The sequence below is a fragment of the Lethenteron reissneri genome, chromosome 62, assembly GCF_015708825.2.
Source record: "Lethenteron reissneri isolate LAM-NWPU_2019-01 chromosome 62, ASM1570882v1, whole genome shotgun sequence".
In the NCBI taxonomy this organism is placed as follows: Eukaryota; Metazoa; Chordata; class Hyperoartia; order Petromyzontiformes; family Petromyzontidae; genus Lethenteron; species Lethenteron reissneri.
Genome location: NC_083840.1, coordinates 4,452,262 through 4,469,971, shown reverse-complemented (window position 1 = coordinate 4,469,971; position 17,710 = coordinate 4,452,262). Strand labels below are relative to the sequence as shown.

The window sequence follows — 17,710 nt, the reverse complement described above, 5'->3', positions numbered from 1 at the left end:
CGATCATGGGTGTCAGGGTCGTGATTGAACCCACGACCTCCTGTATGCCAGGCGAGGTAGTTAACATCTCCTAGCCACCGTGGCACCTTCTATGTACGTCATCGGAACGGAGACGGAAGAAAAACTAAAATATAAAATAACTTTGTTCGTACCGAGGCTCCCACAAGGCAACGCGGGAGGGCACGTGGCACAGCTTGGCGCTGGCTATCATAGCGTGGCGGTCGTGTCGCTACAGTTCTGTGCGGTGAGTACAACGTCTTTAGCAAACACGGCACCACGCCTCTCGAAATAAAATGAACATTCATGCGAGCGTGGAACGCAGCCATAAGTCATAAGCTCCAAGGGAAGGGAGAAGGAATTTGAAGCCAGATGGTCTCCCTCCCCTCCTTGTTGCAGAGCCTGAAAGCGAGCGCGTCGGATGTGGGTCCTGCGCTCTTGTCACAATAAACATTTATAAGCAAACAACAAAAATTAATGTCGGAATCGCTCGCGCGTTTCCGACATTCGGCGGTGAACGGGAGCCCCCACGCGGCAAACTTGCAGATGCCTCGGAACGGGAATGGGTTAAGGTGACCTAGCACTTCCCGTGGGTGGGCGTCGAGTATGAGCCACGTGCCCTGGCTAGCCAGGAGAAGGCTTGCACAGCCGACTGTGCACTCACCTCCCGTTCTCTCCCACATTCACGGGAGTTCACGAAACCTCTCTACAAGGGGCCACGGAGGTCGTCAGTAGAGCCGCTGCTTTGCCCACGGCTTCCCGCGCCTCTCAGTTGACTGCAAACCCCGATATCGCCCGCTCTAACCCGGGCGTAAACATTGGGGGGGGGGGGGGGGAGGTGTAGTGAAAGTAAAGGGAGGAGGGCGAGACTGGAGGAGGTTACTATTTCCCCTCTGCTCCACCGCCCCCCGGACCCGCTCCCTCTCGACGTACTGCAGGAGGCTTCGTCGGAGGCGTCGTTGCAGTCGTTGATGCCATCGCAGCGAGCGGACAGGGGGACGCACGAGATGTCGGCGCACACGAACTGGCCCGGGGGACACGGGGCTGCGCACGTGCACGGGCAGAACGCGGGCAGAACGCGCACGTCAAATCAGGAGTTGCTTCCCGATGGGTGCAGCTGAACTGCTCCCTGCGTGACCGGGGGAGCTAGGAGACCGTGGCGTGAACATCGGCTGTGAAGTGCGTCAGGGCGTCCCGGGCGGAATGGTTGTTGCCCTGAACATGCTGGATGGAGGAGGAGGCTGACGTAGACTCAAAGAACATTTATCCTTTTACATAGTTCGTAAATGTATCTGGTGTTTTGACGGTGGGAAGTCCCGTGGAATAGCATTCGCTAACAAATAAATGGATAAAATCGCAACCACCACCATCATCATCATCATGACCACCATCATCATCGTCACTAGAATCATCACCATCATTATCGCCACTGACAATCATCATCCACGAGCATCATCATCACCACCAGATTCACCGCCTGTGCCCCCTACCGTGCCAACTTGCGCACAGATACGAAGACAGACAAAGATCTCCCATATAGCCTTCTAACATGCCGTTGGGGCAAGTGCAGTGAGCGAGTTGCAGCTATGAAGGCTGACTCGGCGGGGTGGTGTGTGGCCAGAATTTCCACTGCCCGGCCGCCTTTGTCTCCCCACGGCTGATGTTTCACACAGAGTACCAGGCACTCAGTTATGGCTGAGCGGACCTAAGGGGACGTCCAGGACCGGTTCCGGAAGTTCGGGCACCGCTGTTGGCCATGAGTGGGAATCGAACTCGGGTCGCTGACTTCGGCGTGCAGCGTGCTAAGCGCTGCGCCACCACTCCCCGCTTGCACAGGCGCATCACTGCAACGCCGCTGGTACGAGTGGAGGGCGCTGCACTACCGCCGGGAGAGGGCACCGCACTACCGCTGGAGGGGAGTGTGGGCAATGTGGAGGGGGTCACTCACGGGCGGTGGTGGTGATAATCGGGGGCTCTGGGGACGGGGAGGGGCAGACCCCGGGGATGAGCGCCACGTCATCCAGCGCAATCTCGTTGAACAGCTGGTGCAGCCTGCGGCGCGCCTCCACCACCACCTGCAGGGGGCGTCACCACCTCGTCACACCACGTGGTACGGCGACGATGACGATGGTGGCGACGGTGATGATGGTGACGGTGACCACGGCGATGACGTTGATGATTGTGACGACAACGACGACGATGGTGACGATGGTGGCGATGGTGACGACGGTGACGACGGTGAATGTGACCACGGTGACGACGGTGACTACTGTGACGACACCGATGATGTGACGGTGACACTGGTGATCACAGTGACGGTGACCATAGCGATGATGGCGACGGTGACCACGGTGACGACGGTGATGGCAGGGAGGACTCTGACGACGACAATGGTGGCAAATCTTTTCAAATTCGTCATACTTTTATAGCACTGCCCAAAAAGGTCCCGCGACGTTCAACTTCCCAGCGCGCTCGTTGCTATGACGCCGAGCGGAAAGCAAAACGCTTGCGCTACGAGCCCGTCGACCCGACTTCGATCCCCGCTCACGGCCAACACCGGTGATCATCGTGGTTTTCCATTACCCGACTCACTCGACTCGGCCGAACTCGGCTCTGTGGGGGGGATGGGGGGGGTGTATAGAGGTACTGTACAACTCGCGCATGCGCCGCCGCCATCTTCTCGGTCTCGTCGCGTGGCCACGAGCGCCCGTTGGGACCGGCGCCGACTTCAAATCGCAAAAACATGGCCGCAACCCCCTTCGACGCGGCCTTCATCCAGCAGCGGATCGAACAGGAGGCCCCATCGACGACACGTCGCCCGTGCCCGCCGATGGGCCTGCAAACGGCGCCCGCCGCGTTCCGACCGCGGCCCGCGGCAAGAGGCTTGGCCAGAGTGGCAGATCGCCGGCGCCGGCTACCTTGAAGCTCTGCGTCTGGCTGATGGCGATCTGCCCGTAGTGCCACTGGTTGCCGTAGTTCCCCTCCTTCTGCCACAGGAGAGAGTCGGCCGCTCCCTCCCTCCGCAGGAACACAGTGAGGCGGTAGACGTCCACCCCATGCATGTGGTACCTGCGCACGGGGACACGCAGAGGGCCATGCAGAGACACGCGCAGAGACACGCACAGGGAAAGAGACACGTGCAGAGACAGACACAAGGACATACATTCATAATCAACGTTTTTGGGTTTAGATCGCGTTATTTATAAATGTGTCGTAACCCTCCACCACCCGACACGACCAATCAGCAAGAAAAAGTGTCACGTTGACAAAAGACAAATAGTTCACTGCTTTAGCTCACCGGTGTGTTGAAGCGTGAAACCACAACATTTACAAAAAATGTTTTGTTAAACTGACAAGGACAGGACATAGACTTGGACGAAGACAATTATCCCCTGTAGAGCTTTAACACAACGAGCACCTTACACACACACAGGGACGAATACACACATACACGTAAAATATAAAGATCCCCCGTATAACCTTAACAAACTATCGGGGCAAGTGCTGTTAGCGAGCACCTGTGGGTGGCCAGCACCACAACCGGCCATCTTTGTCTCCCTAGCGGCGACGTTTACACACCGCACCAGGTACCCATTTGAGGCTGAGTCGATCTAGAAGAGGCCCAGAACCGGTTCAGATAATCGTCACCGGTGTTGGCCGTGAGCGGGAATTGAACCCGGGTCGCCGGGTTCGTAGCGCAGCGCGCTAACTGCTACACTACCACTCCCCATAACACAGAGGGACACACACAGGAACACACACACGGATACAGCGACACACAGAGGGATGAATATACACGCAAAGACATCCTCGTACAGCCTAGACAGGCTGTCGCGCCTCAATAAATTTGGCACAAAACCGCGGGAGCGAAGGGTCGTTGTTGTCCGATGGGAGATATTGTCATCGCCAACAAGTCTGTGTCTGAAGCAGGAGGTGAGCGGTTTGATTATATATTTTTCATTGCAGACGACGTGGATCCGATGATGATGACGATGACGATGATGACGACGATGATAACTAGGATGACAATGATCACGGTGATGACAATGATGACGACGATGTTGACTAAAATGACAATGACTAGGGTAAGAATGACTACGGTGGCAACTACGATGAAGATGATGACGATGACGACTACGATGATGACGAAGATGACGATGATGACTAGGATGACGATGATTATGGTGATGAGAATGATAACGACGATGTTGACTAAAATGACAATGATTAGGGTGCCAACTACGATGATGACGATGATGATGATGATGATAATGGCTACAGTGACAATTACGGTGGCAACTACGATGATGACGACTACGATCATGGTGATGATGACGACGATGACAACTGCGACGACGATTACAACGACGATTACAATGACGACTGCGATGACGATCACGCACGGACCCACCAGAACTGGAAGCACGCCGTCGATGTCTGCGGAGCGAGCAGCTGGCTGACGAGGCTGGCCGCCACGCCGTTCACCGACCCACGGATGTAGTAGCCTGCAGTTCAGGGGACACACAAAGACAAAGGCCCCCCCGGGTAGCCTTTAATAGACTGCTGGGGCAAGTGTCGTTTGCGAGCAAGGCCACTGGAGCGCCACCCCCCCCCCTCCAAGGCCACTGGAGTACCCCCCCCAAGGCTACCGGAGCACCACCCCCAAGGCTACCGGAGTACCCCCCCCCAAGGCCACTGGAGCACCCCCCCCAAGGCCACTGGAGCACCCCCCCCCCAAGGCTACCGGAGCACCCCCCCCCCCCAAGGCTACCGGAGCACCACCCCCAAGGCCACTGGAGCACCCCTCTCCCAAGGCTACCGGAGCACCACCCCCAAGGCCACTGGAGCACCCCCCCCCCAAGGCTACCGAAGCACCACCCCCAAGGCCACTGGAGCGCCCCCCCCCCAAGTCTACCGGAGCACCACCCCCAAGGCCACTGGAGCACCCCCCCCCAAGGCTACCGAAGCACCACCCCCAAGGCCACTGGAGCGCCCCCCCCCAAGTCTACCGGAGCACCACCCCCAAGGCCACTGAAGCACCCCCCCCCAAGGCTACCGGAGCACCACCCCCAAGGCCACTGGAGCACCCCCACCCCCAAGGCTACCGAAGCACCACCCCCAAGGCCACTGGAGTGCCCCCCCCAAGGCCACTGGAGCACCCCCCCCCCCCAAGGCTACCGGAGCACCACCCCCAAGGCCACTGGAGCCCCCCCCCCCAAGGCTACCGAAGCACCACCCCCAAGGCCACTGGAGCACCCCCCCCAAGGCTACCGGAGCACCACCCCCAAGGCCACTGGAGCACCCCCCCCCCAAGGCTACCGGAGCACCACCCCCAAGGCCACTGGAGCACCCCCCCCCCCAAGGCTACCGGAGACCCACCCCCAAGGCTACCGGAGCACCACCCCCAAGGCCACTGGAGTGCCCCCCCCAAGGCCACTGGATCGCCCCCCTCCCCAAGGCTACCGGAGCACCACCCCCAAGGCCACTGGAGCACCCCCCCCAAGGCTACCGGAGCACCACCCCCAAGGCCACTGGAACACCCCCCCCCCCAAAGCTACCGGAGCACCACCCCCAAGGCCACTGGAGCACCCCCCCCCCCCAAGGCTACCGGAGCATCGTTACCGGTGGCGTCGCCGACGGTGTGGTCCACGTCCGGGCCGGAGCCCTGGGGGCTGCTGGGGCCCCTCAGCCGCTCCCAGTCGGCGCTGTCGTAGGGGTCCTGCTCCCAGTAGCACCAGCCCGACTCGAACGTGCAGTCGATGAGCTCCTTGTCTGCACACAGAGTAGGTGAGTGGGCAGGTGAGCAGGTGAGTGGGTTGGGTGGGTGGGTGAGTGAGCTAGTGGGTGAGTGGGCGGGTGAGTGAGCGGGTGAGTGAACTAGTAGGTGAGTGAGCAGGTGAGTGGGTTGGGTGGGTGGGTGAGTGAACTAGTGGGTGAGTGGGTGGGTGGGTGAGTGAGCGGGTAAGTGAACTATTAGGTGAGTGGGCAGGTGAGCAGGTGAGTGGGTTGGGTGGTTGTGTGTTGGTGGGTGGGCGAGTGAACCAGTGGGTGAGTGAGTGGGTTGGGTGGGTGGGTGAGTGAGTGGGTTGGGTGGGTGGGTGAGTGAGCTAGTGGGTGAGTGGGCGCGTGGGTGTGCGGGTGAATGAACTAGTAGGTGAGTGAGCAGGTGAGTGGGTTGGGTGGGTGGGTGAGCGAGCTAGTGGGTGAGTGGGTGGGTGAGTAAGTGAGCGGGTGAGTGAACTAGTAGGTGAGTGAGCAGGTGAGTGGGTTGGGTGGGTGGGTGAGTGAACTAGTGGGTGAGTGGGTGGGTGGGTGAGTGAGCGGGTGAGTGAACTATTAGGTGAGTGGGAAGGTGAGCAGGTGAGTGGGTTGGGTGGGTGGGTGGATGAGTGAACTAGTGGGTGAGTGGGTGGGTGGGTGAGTGAGCGGGTGAGTGAACTTGTAGGTGAGTGGGCAGGTGAGCAGGTGAGTGGGTTGGGTAGTTGTGATTGTTTTGTGGGTGGGTGAGTGAACCAGTGGGTGAGTGAGTGGGTTGGGTGGGTGGGTGAGTGAGCTAGTGGGTGAGTGGGCGGGTGAGCAGGTGAGTGGGTTGGGTGGTTGTGTGTTGGTGGGTGGGCGAGTGAACCAGTGGGTGAGTGAGTGGGTTGGGTGGGTGGGTGAGTGAGCTAGTGGGTGAGTTGGTGGGTGGGTGAGCGAGCGGGTGAGTGAACTAGTAGGTGAGTGGGCAGGTGAGTGGGTTGGGTGGGTGGGTGACTGAACTAGTAGGTGAGTGAGCTAGTGGGTGAGTTGGTGGGCAGGTGAGTGAACTAGTAGGTGAGTGGGCAGGGGAGCAGGTGAGTGGGTTGGGTGGTTGTGTGTGTTTGGTGGGTGAGTGAGTGAGCCAGTGGGTGAGTGAGTGGGTTGGGTGGGTGGGTGAGTGAGCTAGTGGGTGAGTGAGCGGGTGAGTGAGCGGGTGAGTGAACTAGTAGGTGAGTGGGCAGGTGAGCAGGTGAGTGGGTTGGGTGGTTGTGTGTGTTTGGTGGGTGAGTGAGTGAACTCCTCTGTGTTACGAGCCGCAGAAGAGCGATACCAGAGCGACTGACCGCTGGAGAGCGACAACGAGCGAGCGTCCGGAGCGAATCGGTGAGTGGTGGATGACGACGATGATGACGATGATGTTGATGATGACGATCGTGACGGTGACGACGGTGACGACGATGATGACGACGATGACGACATTGATGATGACGATCGTGACGATGACGGCAATCATGACGACGATGGTAACGGTGATGACGACGATGGTGATGACGACGACGATGACGACGACGACGTTGATGATGACGATCGTGACCATGACGACGATGGTAACGGTGATGATGACGATGGTGATGACGACGACGATGACGACGACGACGTTGATGATGACGATCGTGACCATGACGACGATGGTAACGGTGATGATGACGATGGTGATGACGACGATGATGACGACGACGACGTTGATGATGACGATCGTGACCATGACGACGATGGTAACGGTGACGACGATGGTAACGGTGACGATGACGACGACGACGTCGTACTGGAGAGGTCTCCGAAGAAGAAGGAGCTGTAGCGAGCGGCGAAGCCGCTGCTGTTGAGGCTGACGTCACTCGAGAACTCGACGGTGGCCACGTTGGAGAAGAGTCGCACCAAACCGGGGTTCTCGGTTCCCGTGAGCGAAGCTGAGTTGGGGAGGGGGGGAGGGGAGGGGGGGGGAGGGGGGGAGGGGGGAGGGGGGAGGGAGGAGGGGTGGACAATTGTCAATGGCCGGTTGCGTCCAGGTCTCTCCCCAGGCCCCGGCGCAACCCAGAACGCCAGGTCCGTCGTGACCCTTGTGATCGCCAGCACCACCACCAGCAGCAGCAGCAGCAGCAAACATCACCACCACCACTATCACCACCGTCACCACTACCAGCACCACCACAACCATCACCACCACCACCACCGTCACCACCACCAGCATCACCACCACCACCACCAGCATCACCACCACCGCCACCACCAGCACCACCACCACCTCTACCAGTGCCACCGTCACCACCGTCACCACCACAACCATCACCACCACCACCGTCACCACCACCACCAGCACCACCACCGTCACCACCAGCACCATCACCACCGCCACCACCATCACCACCACGGCCACTCACCTCTCAGCAGCATGTCCTCTCCCAGTCCGCTGTAGATGCGCAGGAAGTCGTAGTTGAACTCCACGCTGAAGGCCGAGAACGTGAAGTCGATGGCGTGGCCCTGGGGGACCCTGGGACGTGGCAGTGAGGGACACGCAGAGAGACACGTGATATGGTGAGTGACACGGTGAGAGACACGTGACACGGTGAGTGACACAGTGAGAGACACGTGACATGGTGAGTGACACGGTGAGAGACACGTGACACGGTGAGTGACACAGTGAGAGACACGGTGACATGGTGAGTGACACAGTGAGAGACACGTGACACGGTGAGAGACACGGTGAGAGACACGGGGACATGGTGAGAGACACGGAGAGAGACACAGTTAGAGAAACGGTGAGAGACACGGTGAGAGACACGGTGAGAGACATGTGACATGGTGAGTGACACGGTGAGAGACACGGTGAGAGACACGGTGACATGGTGAGAGATACGGTGAGAGACACGGAGAGAGACACGGCAAGTAACACGCAGAGAGACACGGAGAGAGACACCGACGGCATGGACACCGACGTTAATTCTGATGATGACGACGACGATGATGACGACGACGGCGACTCACTGAATGATCCATCGGCAGTTCGTGTTGTCCTCGTAGTTCTGGGGGTAGTTGATGGAGTGGAAATCTCCCGACGTCTCCGTGAAGAGGAAATTGTCATCGCAGCCCGAAGCTGTACGCACCCCGAACCAGAATCAGAGGAATCGGGGAGTTGATTTCTCATCGACTAAAGCCCCCTCGCTCGCTCGCTCATCCACCCTCTCATCTCCACCACTCTCCCCACTCAAACCCACTCACTCGTCCACTCAGTTATCCACCCTCTCATCTCCACCACTCTCCCCACTCGCCCACACACTCATGCTCACTCACACCCGCTCACTCATCCACTCAGTCATCCACCCTCTCATCTCCACCACTCTCCTCACTCGCCCACACACACACGCTCATTCACACCCACTCACTCGCCCACTCGGTTATCCACCCTCTCATCTCCACCACTCTCCCCGCTCGCCCACACACACATGCTTACTCACACCCACTCACTCGCCAACCCACTCGCCCACTCTCCCACACTCACACACACACAGTTACTCAACCACACACACTAGCCCACCCACTCTCCCACCCACCCACACTCTCACTCACTCGCTCACCCACACACTCACTCAACCACTCGCCCACTCACACCCACACACTCAACCATCAACTCTCTCTCTGTGTGTGCCCATCTCTCTCTGTGTGCCCATCTCTCTCTGTGTGCCCATCTCTCTGTGTGTGCCCATCTCTCTCTGTGTGCCCATCCCATCTCTCTCTCTCTGTGTGCCCATCTCTCTCTGTGTGCCCATCTCTCTGTGTGTGCCCATCTCTCTCTGTGTGCCCATCCCATCTCTCTCTCTCTCTGTGTGCCCATCTCTCTCTGTGTGTCCATCTCTCCCTGTGTCCATCTCTCTCTCTCTCCCTGTGTCCATCTCATCTCTCTCTCTCTGCGCCCACGTCTTCCCACGCCGGCGTGTCTCACCGCAGTTGGCCTCGTCGGTCTTGTCGGCGCAGTTCTCCACGCCGTCGCAGATCGCGCGGCGACGCACGCACGTCACCGCGTCGCACGACAGCTCGCCGGCACCGCACGCCGCTACGGAGGGGCGGGGGGGGGGAGCGGACGAGGGGGGGAGAGATGATGATGTCGATAATGATGACGATGATGTCGATGACGATGATGTCGATGATGATGACGATGATGTCGATGATGATGACAATGATGTCGATAATGATTACGATGATGTCGATGACGATGATGATGACGATGACGATGATGTCGATAATGATGACGATGATGTCATTGACGATGACGATGATGTCGATAATGATGACGATGAAGTCGATGATAAAGACGACGATGATGATGACAACGATGATGAAGATGATGACGACGATGACGATGGTGTCCATCATGATGATGACGAGGACGATGATGATCGTCGACATCATTGTCATCGTCGGGAGGGGGGAGGGGTGGAGGGAGGGAGAACGGAAGGAGGGAGGGCTAAGGGAGGGGGGCTGGCAGAGAAGGATGACGTTGGTGGTGGTGGCGAAGGTGGTGCTGGCGGTGGCGATGGTGGTGGCGGTGGTGGTGATGGTGGTGGTGGTGGTGGCGGTGACGGTTGTGGTGGCGAAGGTGGCGGCGGCGATGGTGACGGCGGTGGTGGTGACGGCGGTGGTGGTGGCGGTGGTGGTGGCGGTGGCAGCGGTGGTGGCGATGGTGGTGGTGGTGGCGGTGATGGTGGTGGCAGCGGTAGTGGTGGTGGTGTTGGTACCCTGCGATTGGATGGACTCGATCCAGGAGGAGAAGGAGGTGACGCGCGCGAAGACGTCGTAGTTGACGGAGCAGCGCCCCTCCGAGTCGACCAAGCCCCAGCTGGTGATGCCGGCCAGGTACCAGCGCCCGTCGAAGCGCTGGCACACCAGCGGTCCGCCACTGTCTCCCTGCAGCCAGGACAGGGAGACGGCTCCATCCCTCGGGCGGGTGGGCGGGCGAGCGTGTGGCCGAGTGGGCGAGCGAGCGAGTGGGTGAATGAGGGGGCGATTGAGTGGGTGGGTGGGCGAGCGAGCGAGTGAGTGACCAATTGAGTGGGTGGTTGAGTGACAGGGTGAGTGAGTGGGCTAGCGAGTGGGTGAATGAGTGGGCGAGTGAGCAGGTGGTTGAGTGATAGGGTGAGAAAGTGGGTGGCCGAATGGGTGAATGAGGGGGCGATTTAGTTGGTGGGTGACCAATTGAGTGGGTGGTTGAGTGATAGGGTGAGTGAGCAGGCGAGCGGCTGAGTGGGCGAGCGAGTGGGTGAATGAGTGGGCGAGTAAGCGGGTGAGTGACCAATTGAATGGGTGTTTGAGTGACAGGGTGAGTGAGCGGGCGAGCGGCTGAGTGGGCGAGCGAGTGGGTGAATGAGTGGGCGAGTAAGCGGGTGAGTGACCAATTGAGTGGGTGGTTGAGTGACAGGGTGAGTTAGCGGGCGAGCGGCTGAGTGGGCGAGCGAGTGGGTGAATGAGGGGCGATTGAGTGGGTGGGTGGGCAAGTGAGCGAGTGGCCGAGCGAGTGAGCAAGCGATTGATCAAGCGGGCGAGCGAGTGGGTACTCACGGAGCACACGCCGGCGTGCCCGGCCTTGTAGGCGGCGCAGATCATCCTGGGCGACACCTTCCCCACGTGGATCGACTCGTTGCACAGCTGCTGGTTCATGATGGGGATGCGCAGCTCCTGCAGAACGCTGGGCAGTGCGCCTGCAGCACACGCACACATCAGGGGGGGTCCACTCACTCGCGCCGTTGCAGCGACTCTGTGGGCATTGTCCGCGTGACCGGCAACCCTCGCTGCTGCGTCCATGCATGCCACGCCACCACCGCCACCACCGCCTCCACCGCTACCACTACCGAAACCACCGCCACCCAACGCCGCCACTGCCAACACAGCCACCACTGCCAACACAACCACAACCACCGCCACCACCGCCACAGCCACCGCCACCACAACCACCACCGCCACCACCACCACAACCACCGCCGCCACAACCACCGCCACCACCGCCACCACCACAACCACCGCCACCACCACCAACCTACCGGCGCCGTCCTTGCCCCAGCCGAAGGTGAAGCACAGCCACCGCCACCACAACCACCACCACCACCGCCACCACAACCACCACCACCACCACAACCACAACCACCACCACCACCAACCTACCGGCGCCGTCCTTGCCCCAGCCGGAGGTGAAGCACAGCTCGCCGTCGTTGAAGACCAAGTCGCCTGGGGGGACGCACGCCGGCCCCACCAGGCCCGAGGCCTTCACCGGCACACGGCACACAGACAAAGGTCACCCGGGTAGCCTTCACCGGCACACAGACAAAGGTCACCCGGGTAACCTTCACCGGCACACGGCACACAGACAAAGGTCACCCGGGTAGCAGAGGTCGCAAACGGGTTTTGATTCCTTACCCGTACCCGGCCGCACCAGGGTCGCAAACGGGTACCCGTACCCAGCTCGTGAGCACGTGAGTGCAAACGAATCAACGCTAATCGCTTAGCCGAGTTTAACAACAACAACACGACGACGGTGTTCGCTAAACGAGTAAGAAAGGAAGGGAGTGATGGAAGAAGAGGGAGACGAGAGAGAGAGGGAGGGAGGAAGGGAATCGATAGAAGTGGAGGGTGGGTGAGCGAGTGACTGGGTGAGTGAGCGCGTGAGTGAGTGAGTGAGCGAGTGAGTGAGTGAGTGAGCGAGTGAGTGAGTGAGTGAGCGAGTGAGTGAGTGAGTGAGGGACGATAGAAGTGGAGGGTGGGTGAGCGAGTGAGTGAGTGAGTGACTGAGTGAGTGAGCGAGTGACTGAGTGAGTGAGCGCGTGAGTGAGTGAGTGAGCGAGTGAGTGAGTGAGTGAGTGAGCGAGTGAGTGAGTGAGTGAGTGAGCGAGTGAGTGAGTGAGTGAGGGACGATAGAAGTGGAGGGTGAGTGAGCGAGTGAGTGAGTGAGTGAGCGCGTGAGTGAGTGAGTGAGCGAGTGAGTGAGTGAGGGACGATAGAAGTGGAGGGTGGGTGAGCGAGTGAGTGAGCGAGTGACTGAGTGAGTGAGCGAGTGAGTGAGTGAGTGAGCGAGTGAGTGAGTGAGGGACGATATAAGTGGAGGGTGGGTGAGTGACTGAGTGAGTGAGCGAGTGAGTGAGTGAGGGACGATAGAAGTGGAGGGTGGGTGAGTGAGCGCGTGAGTGAGCGAGTGACTGAGTGAGTGAGCGCGTGAGTGAGCGAGTGACTGAGTGAGTGAGCGAGCGAGTGAGTGAGTGACTGAGTGAGTGAGCGAGTGAGTGAGTGAGTGAGCGCGTGAGTGAGTGAGCGCGTGACTGAGTGAGCGAGCAAGTGAGCGAGTGACTGAGTGAGTGAGCGCGTGACTGAGTGAGTGAGCGAGTGAGTGAGTGAGGGACGATAGAAGTGGAGGGTGGGTGAGTGAGCGCGTGACTGAGTGAGCGAGCGAGTGAGTGACTGAGTGAGTGAGCGCGTGAGTGAGTGAGTGAGTGAGCGAGTGAGTGAGTGAGGGACGATAGAAGTGGAGGGTGGGTGAGTGAGCGCGTGACTGAGTGAGCGAGCGAGCGAGTGACTGAGTGAGTGAGCGCGTGAGTGAGTGAGTGAGTGAGCGAGTGAGTGAGTGAGGGACGATAGAAGTGGAGGGTGGGTGAGTGAGCGCGTGACTGAGTGAGCGAGCGAGTGAGTGAGTGACTGAGTGAGTGAGCGCGTGAGTGAGTGAGTGAGCGCGTGCCTGAGTGAGCGAGCGAGTGAGTGAGTGACTGAGTGAGTGAGCGAGTGAGTGAGCGAGTGAGTGAGTGAGTGAGTGAGTGAGTGAGCGAGTGAGTGAGTGAGGGACGATAGAAGTGGAGGGTGGGTGAGTGAGCGCGTGACTGAGTGAGCGAGCGAGTGAGTGAGTGACTGAGTGAGTGAGCGCGTGAGTGAGTGAGTGAGCGCGTGACTGAGTGAGCGAGCGAGTGAGTGAGTGACTGAATGAGCGAGTGATTGAGTGAGTGAGTGAGTGAGCGAGTGAGTGAGTGAGTGAGTGAGTGAGCGCGTGAGTGAGTGAGTGAGTGAGTGAGCGAGTGAGTGAGTGAGGGACGATAGAAGTGGAGGGTGGGTGAGTGAGCGAGTGAGTGAGCGCGTGAGCGCGTGAGTGAGCGAGTGAGCGAGTGACTGAGTGAGTGAGTGAGCGAGTAAGTGAGGAAATCGATAGAAGTGGAGGGTGGGTGGGTGAGCGAGTGACTGAGTGAGTGAGCGCGTGACTGAGTGAGTGAGTGAGCGAGTGAGTGAGGGAGGGACGATAAAAGTGGAGGGTGGGTGAGTGAGTGAGTGACTGAGTGAGTGAGTGAGCGAGTGAGTGAGTGAGTGAGCGAGCGAGTGAGGGACGATAAAAGTGGAGGGTGGGTGAGTGAGTGAGTGAGTGAGTGACTGAGTGAGTGAGTGAGCGAGTGAGTGAGTGAGGGACGATAAAAGTGGAGGGTGGGTGAGTGAGTGAGTGAGCGAGTGAGTGAGTGAGTGAGCGAGCGAGTGAGTGAGTGAGGGAAGCGATAGAAGTGAAGGGTGGGTGGGTGTCAGCTGGTGGCAGCGGTGGGTCCCTGCGTCGCTGACCGTGACGCTGCCCTCGAGGGGGCTGGCGAGGCGCACGAGGCCCACGTCGTAGTCCACGGCCGTGGGGCTGCACGCGGCGTCCCCGTAGCACGGGTGGGGCAGCAGGGCGCGCACCGACCGCACCACGGCGCCCGCCGGGATGCTGCCCGCCACCGTGGCCAGCGAGCCAAGCACCACCTGCAGGGAGTTGGGGTCACTGAGGGGGGAGGGAGGAGGGAGAGAGGGGGGAGGGGAGAAGGGAGGGGGGAAGGGAGGGGGGCGGGAGAAGTTATTCATGGTGAGGGGGTCCTTCACGCAGAGTTAAGCGTCGAACTGGGACCCCGGAGCGTCAAGGGCATTGCGGGCCCTTGACGAGGAGGATGACGAGCGAGAGAGTGAGCGAGCGAGTGAGCGAGATTGTGAGCGAGAGTGAGCGAGTGAGCGAGTGAGCGAGAGAGCGAGTGAGCGAGAGAGCGAGCGAGAGAGCGAGCGAGCGAGCGAGCGAATGAGTGAGAGAGAGAGCGAGAGAGTGAGCGAGCGAGTGAGCGAGAGAGTGAGCGAGTGAGTGAGCGAGCGAGTGAGCGAGAGAGAGAGCGAGAGAGTGAGCGAGCGAGTGAGCGAGATTGTGAGCGAGAGAGTGAGCGAGAGAGCGAGAGAGTGAGCGAGAGAGAGAGCGAGAGAGTGAGCGAGAGAGTGAGCGAGAGAGTGAGCGAGAGGTGGGGGTTTACATAAAGCAAAGTTATTATTAAAAAAAAAATTACGAAATGATGAACGAAGCAAAGTGCCGACTACACCGAGCATCTTCTTGTTTCCACTGATCGTAAAAAACCAAGGACGACTCACGTGTTGACGATGCAGTGAGCGGCCGTGACCAGCCACTCGTTGTTGATGAGCGAGGCGCCGCACCGATGCCTCCGTGCCACGGAGAGCGACGCCATCCAAGGCCAGCTGCCCGCCTGCGCCGGCTCTCCGTCTGGGTCGCGCGCACGCAGAGTTGAGCGAGCGAGTGCATGAGCGTTAGCGAGCGAGCGAGCGTGAGTGAGTGAGTGAGCAGGCGAGTGTGTATGAGTGAGTGTGTATGAGTGAGTGAGTGAGCGAGTGAGTGAGTGTGTATGAGTGAGTGAGTATGAGTGAGTCTGAGTGAGTGTGTATGAGTGAGTATGAGTAAGTGAGTGTGAGTGATTGTGTGAGTATGAGTGAGTATGAGTGAGTGAGTGAGTCTGAGTGAGTGAGTCTGAGTGAGTGAGTCTGAGTGAGTGAGTCTGAGTGAGTGAGTCTGAGCAAGTGAGTGAGTGAGTATGAGTGAGTGAGCGAGTGAGTGAGTCTGAGTGAATGAGTCTGAGTGAGTGAGCGAGTGAGTATGAGTGAGTGAGTATGAGTGAGTCTGAGTGAGCGAGTGAATGAGTCTGGGTGAGTGACTATGAGTGACTATGAGTGACTATGAGTGAGTGACTATGAGTAAGTGAGTGCCACTCACTGACGATGCGACCCGCTGGCTGTAGGGCTGGCTGCAGGCCGCACTCATTGGGCTCGCACGCCACGAAGATCAGTGAGTGAGTGAGTATGAGTGAGTGAGTCTGAGCGAGCGAGCGAGTGAGTGACTATGAGTAACTATGAGTGAGTGAGTATGAGTGAGTGCCACTCACTGACGATGCGACCCGCTGGCTGTAGGGCTGGCTGCAGGCCGTACTCATTGGGCTCGCACGCCACGAAGATCAGTGAGTGAGTGAGTCTGAGTGAGTGAGTGACTATGAGTGAGTCTGTGTGAATGAGTCTGAGTGAGTCAGTATGAGTGAGTGAGTATGAGTGAGTGAGTCTGAGCGAGCGAGTGAGTGAGTGACTATGAGTGAGTGCCACTCACTGACGATGCGACCCGCTGGCTGCAGGGCTGGCTGCAGGCCGCACTCATTGGGCTCGCACGCCACGAAGATCAGTGAGTGAGTCTGAGTGAGTGAGTCAGTCTGAGTGAGCGAGTCTGAGTGAGTGAGTGAGTCTGAGTGTGAGTGAGTATGAGTGAATGAGTCTGAGCGAGTGAGCGAGTGAGTGTGTGAGTGAGTGAGCGAGTGAGTGACTATGAGTGAGTGACTATGAGTGAGTGAGTGCCACTCACTGACGACGCGACCCGCTGGCTGCAGGGCTGGCTGCAGGCCGCACTCATTGGGCTCGCACGCCACGAAGATGAGCCTCTCGCTCGGACACTTGGTGGTCACGGCACCGATGGCGCTCTGCCGACGAGAAATCCGCCCGTGCGGCGTTTGGGGCAGTTAGGAAAACTGATTTTTTTTTTTGCTCGACACGGGAGGAGGAGGAAGCCTTGTGGGTCTTCTGCTCCCATACACACAACCGGTTTGTGCTGAACACGTACTGTTTACGGGACACGACATTTGCTATTTGGCCTTGTCGGGTGGTGTCGGGTTTAACGACACATTTATATATTTACGCGATTATCGTGTTCATCTGTGTGTTGAACTTCTTTCACACCATACGTAGCCACCCGTGCGTGGGTTTCGATGGGTTTCTGTGGGTCTGGGTGTCTGTGGATCTCTACGCATGGATGTTGAACTTCTTTCATACGGTACGTACCCAACCATGCTATGGGTGTCTCTGTGAGTCTATGGGTCTCTGTGGGTCTCTATGGGTCTCTGTGGTTAATGCAAACAAGATTCCTTGAAAAAAAGATTATGTTTGGTGGTTTAACATCTAAACAAAACTGTTTTACTATGGGCAGACAGGGTAAACCCCATTGTTATCTTTTGATGCCGGCAAAGAAAGGTCCCACATTTTAAACAATTCGTACTTAACCAGGTAAGGCCCTACCACACTGAGCTGTCCAGCTATTTTGTCAAAAGCGAGCCGACTCTAGCAAACGATAGTTCGACTAAGTGGGCGAATCATCATCGCAGCCATAAACTCATGCAAACAAAGACGCCCTGATAACAATGCGTAAGCTTTGTCCTTGAAACTGATTGGGCCTCCACCAGGCGAACTGGGCAAAGGACAACGCAAATAGCATCTTGATACTGGCACACATAAAAAATGGGTCCCATACAGCAAGGCCGTAGCCATGGAGACAACATTGGGGGGGAGCAAATCTTCCTGGGGGTCCCCCACTCCCAGAAAAAAAATCTCAATTTGAAAACTAATTTCCTGCCATTTCCTGCCTAAAATACTAAAAAAATTCACTAACACATAGGATGGACTTTTTAATTATTTTTTTACATTAACGTTCTTCACCTGAGGACGGCTGCTTGCGTTGTGGCCGAAACGTCGTGAGAATTTCATTTTATTATGTTTTATTTTTATTGTTTTATTATTTCCCTTCTATGTGACTTCACCGAAAGAACCAAGAATATGCTGTCTAATAGTG

General features: G+C 58.2%; 1 protein-coding gene across 1 annotated transcript in view; it reads right to left on the bottom strand.

Annotated features, from left to right (window-relative positions):
* The window catches only part of LOC133358589 (MAM and LDL-receptor class A domain-containing protein 1-like), a 68,151-nt gene that overhangs the window by 26,289 nt on the left and 24,152 nt on the right, over window positions 1–17,710 (bottom strand). Inside the window, exons 13-27 of the mRNA XM_061576956.1 lie at window positions 16,454–16,568; window positions 15,187–15,316; window positions 14,365–14,560; window positions 11,947–12,046; window positions 11,347–11,486; window positions 10,527–10,695; window positions 9,734–9,844; window positions 8,779–8,887; window positions 8,175–8,284; window positions 7,563–7,703; window positions 5,620–5,769; window positions 4,409–4,502; window positions 2,916–3,066; window positions 1,946–2,072; window positions 931–1,041 (exon numbers count right to left, since the gene is read on the bottom strand). Of these exons, the coding sequence (XP_061432940.1) occupies window positions 931–1,041; window positions 1,946–2,072; window positions 2,916–3,066; window positions 4,409–4,502; window positions 5,620–5,769; window positions 7,563–7,703; window positions 8,175–8,284; window positions 8,779–8,887; window positions 9,734–9,844; window positions 10,527–10,695; window positions 11,347–11,486; window positions 11,947–12,046; window positions 14,365–14,560; window positions 15,187–15,316; window positions 16,454–16,568 (1,954 nt within the window). The remainder of the gene's footprint in view (window positions 1–930; window positions 1,042–1,945; window positions 2,073–2,915; window positions 3,067–4,408; window positions 4,503–5,619; window positions 5,770–7,562; window positions 7,704–8,174; window positions 8,285–8,778; window positions 8,888–9,733; window positions 9,845–10,526; window positions 10,696–11,346; window positions 11,487–11,946; window positions 12,047–14,364; window positions 14,561–15,186; window positions 15,317–16,453; window positions 16,569–17,710) is intronic.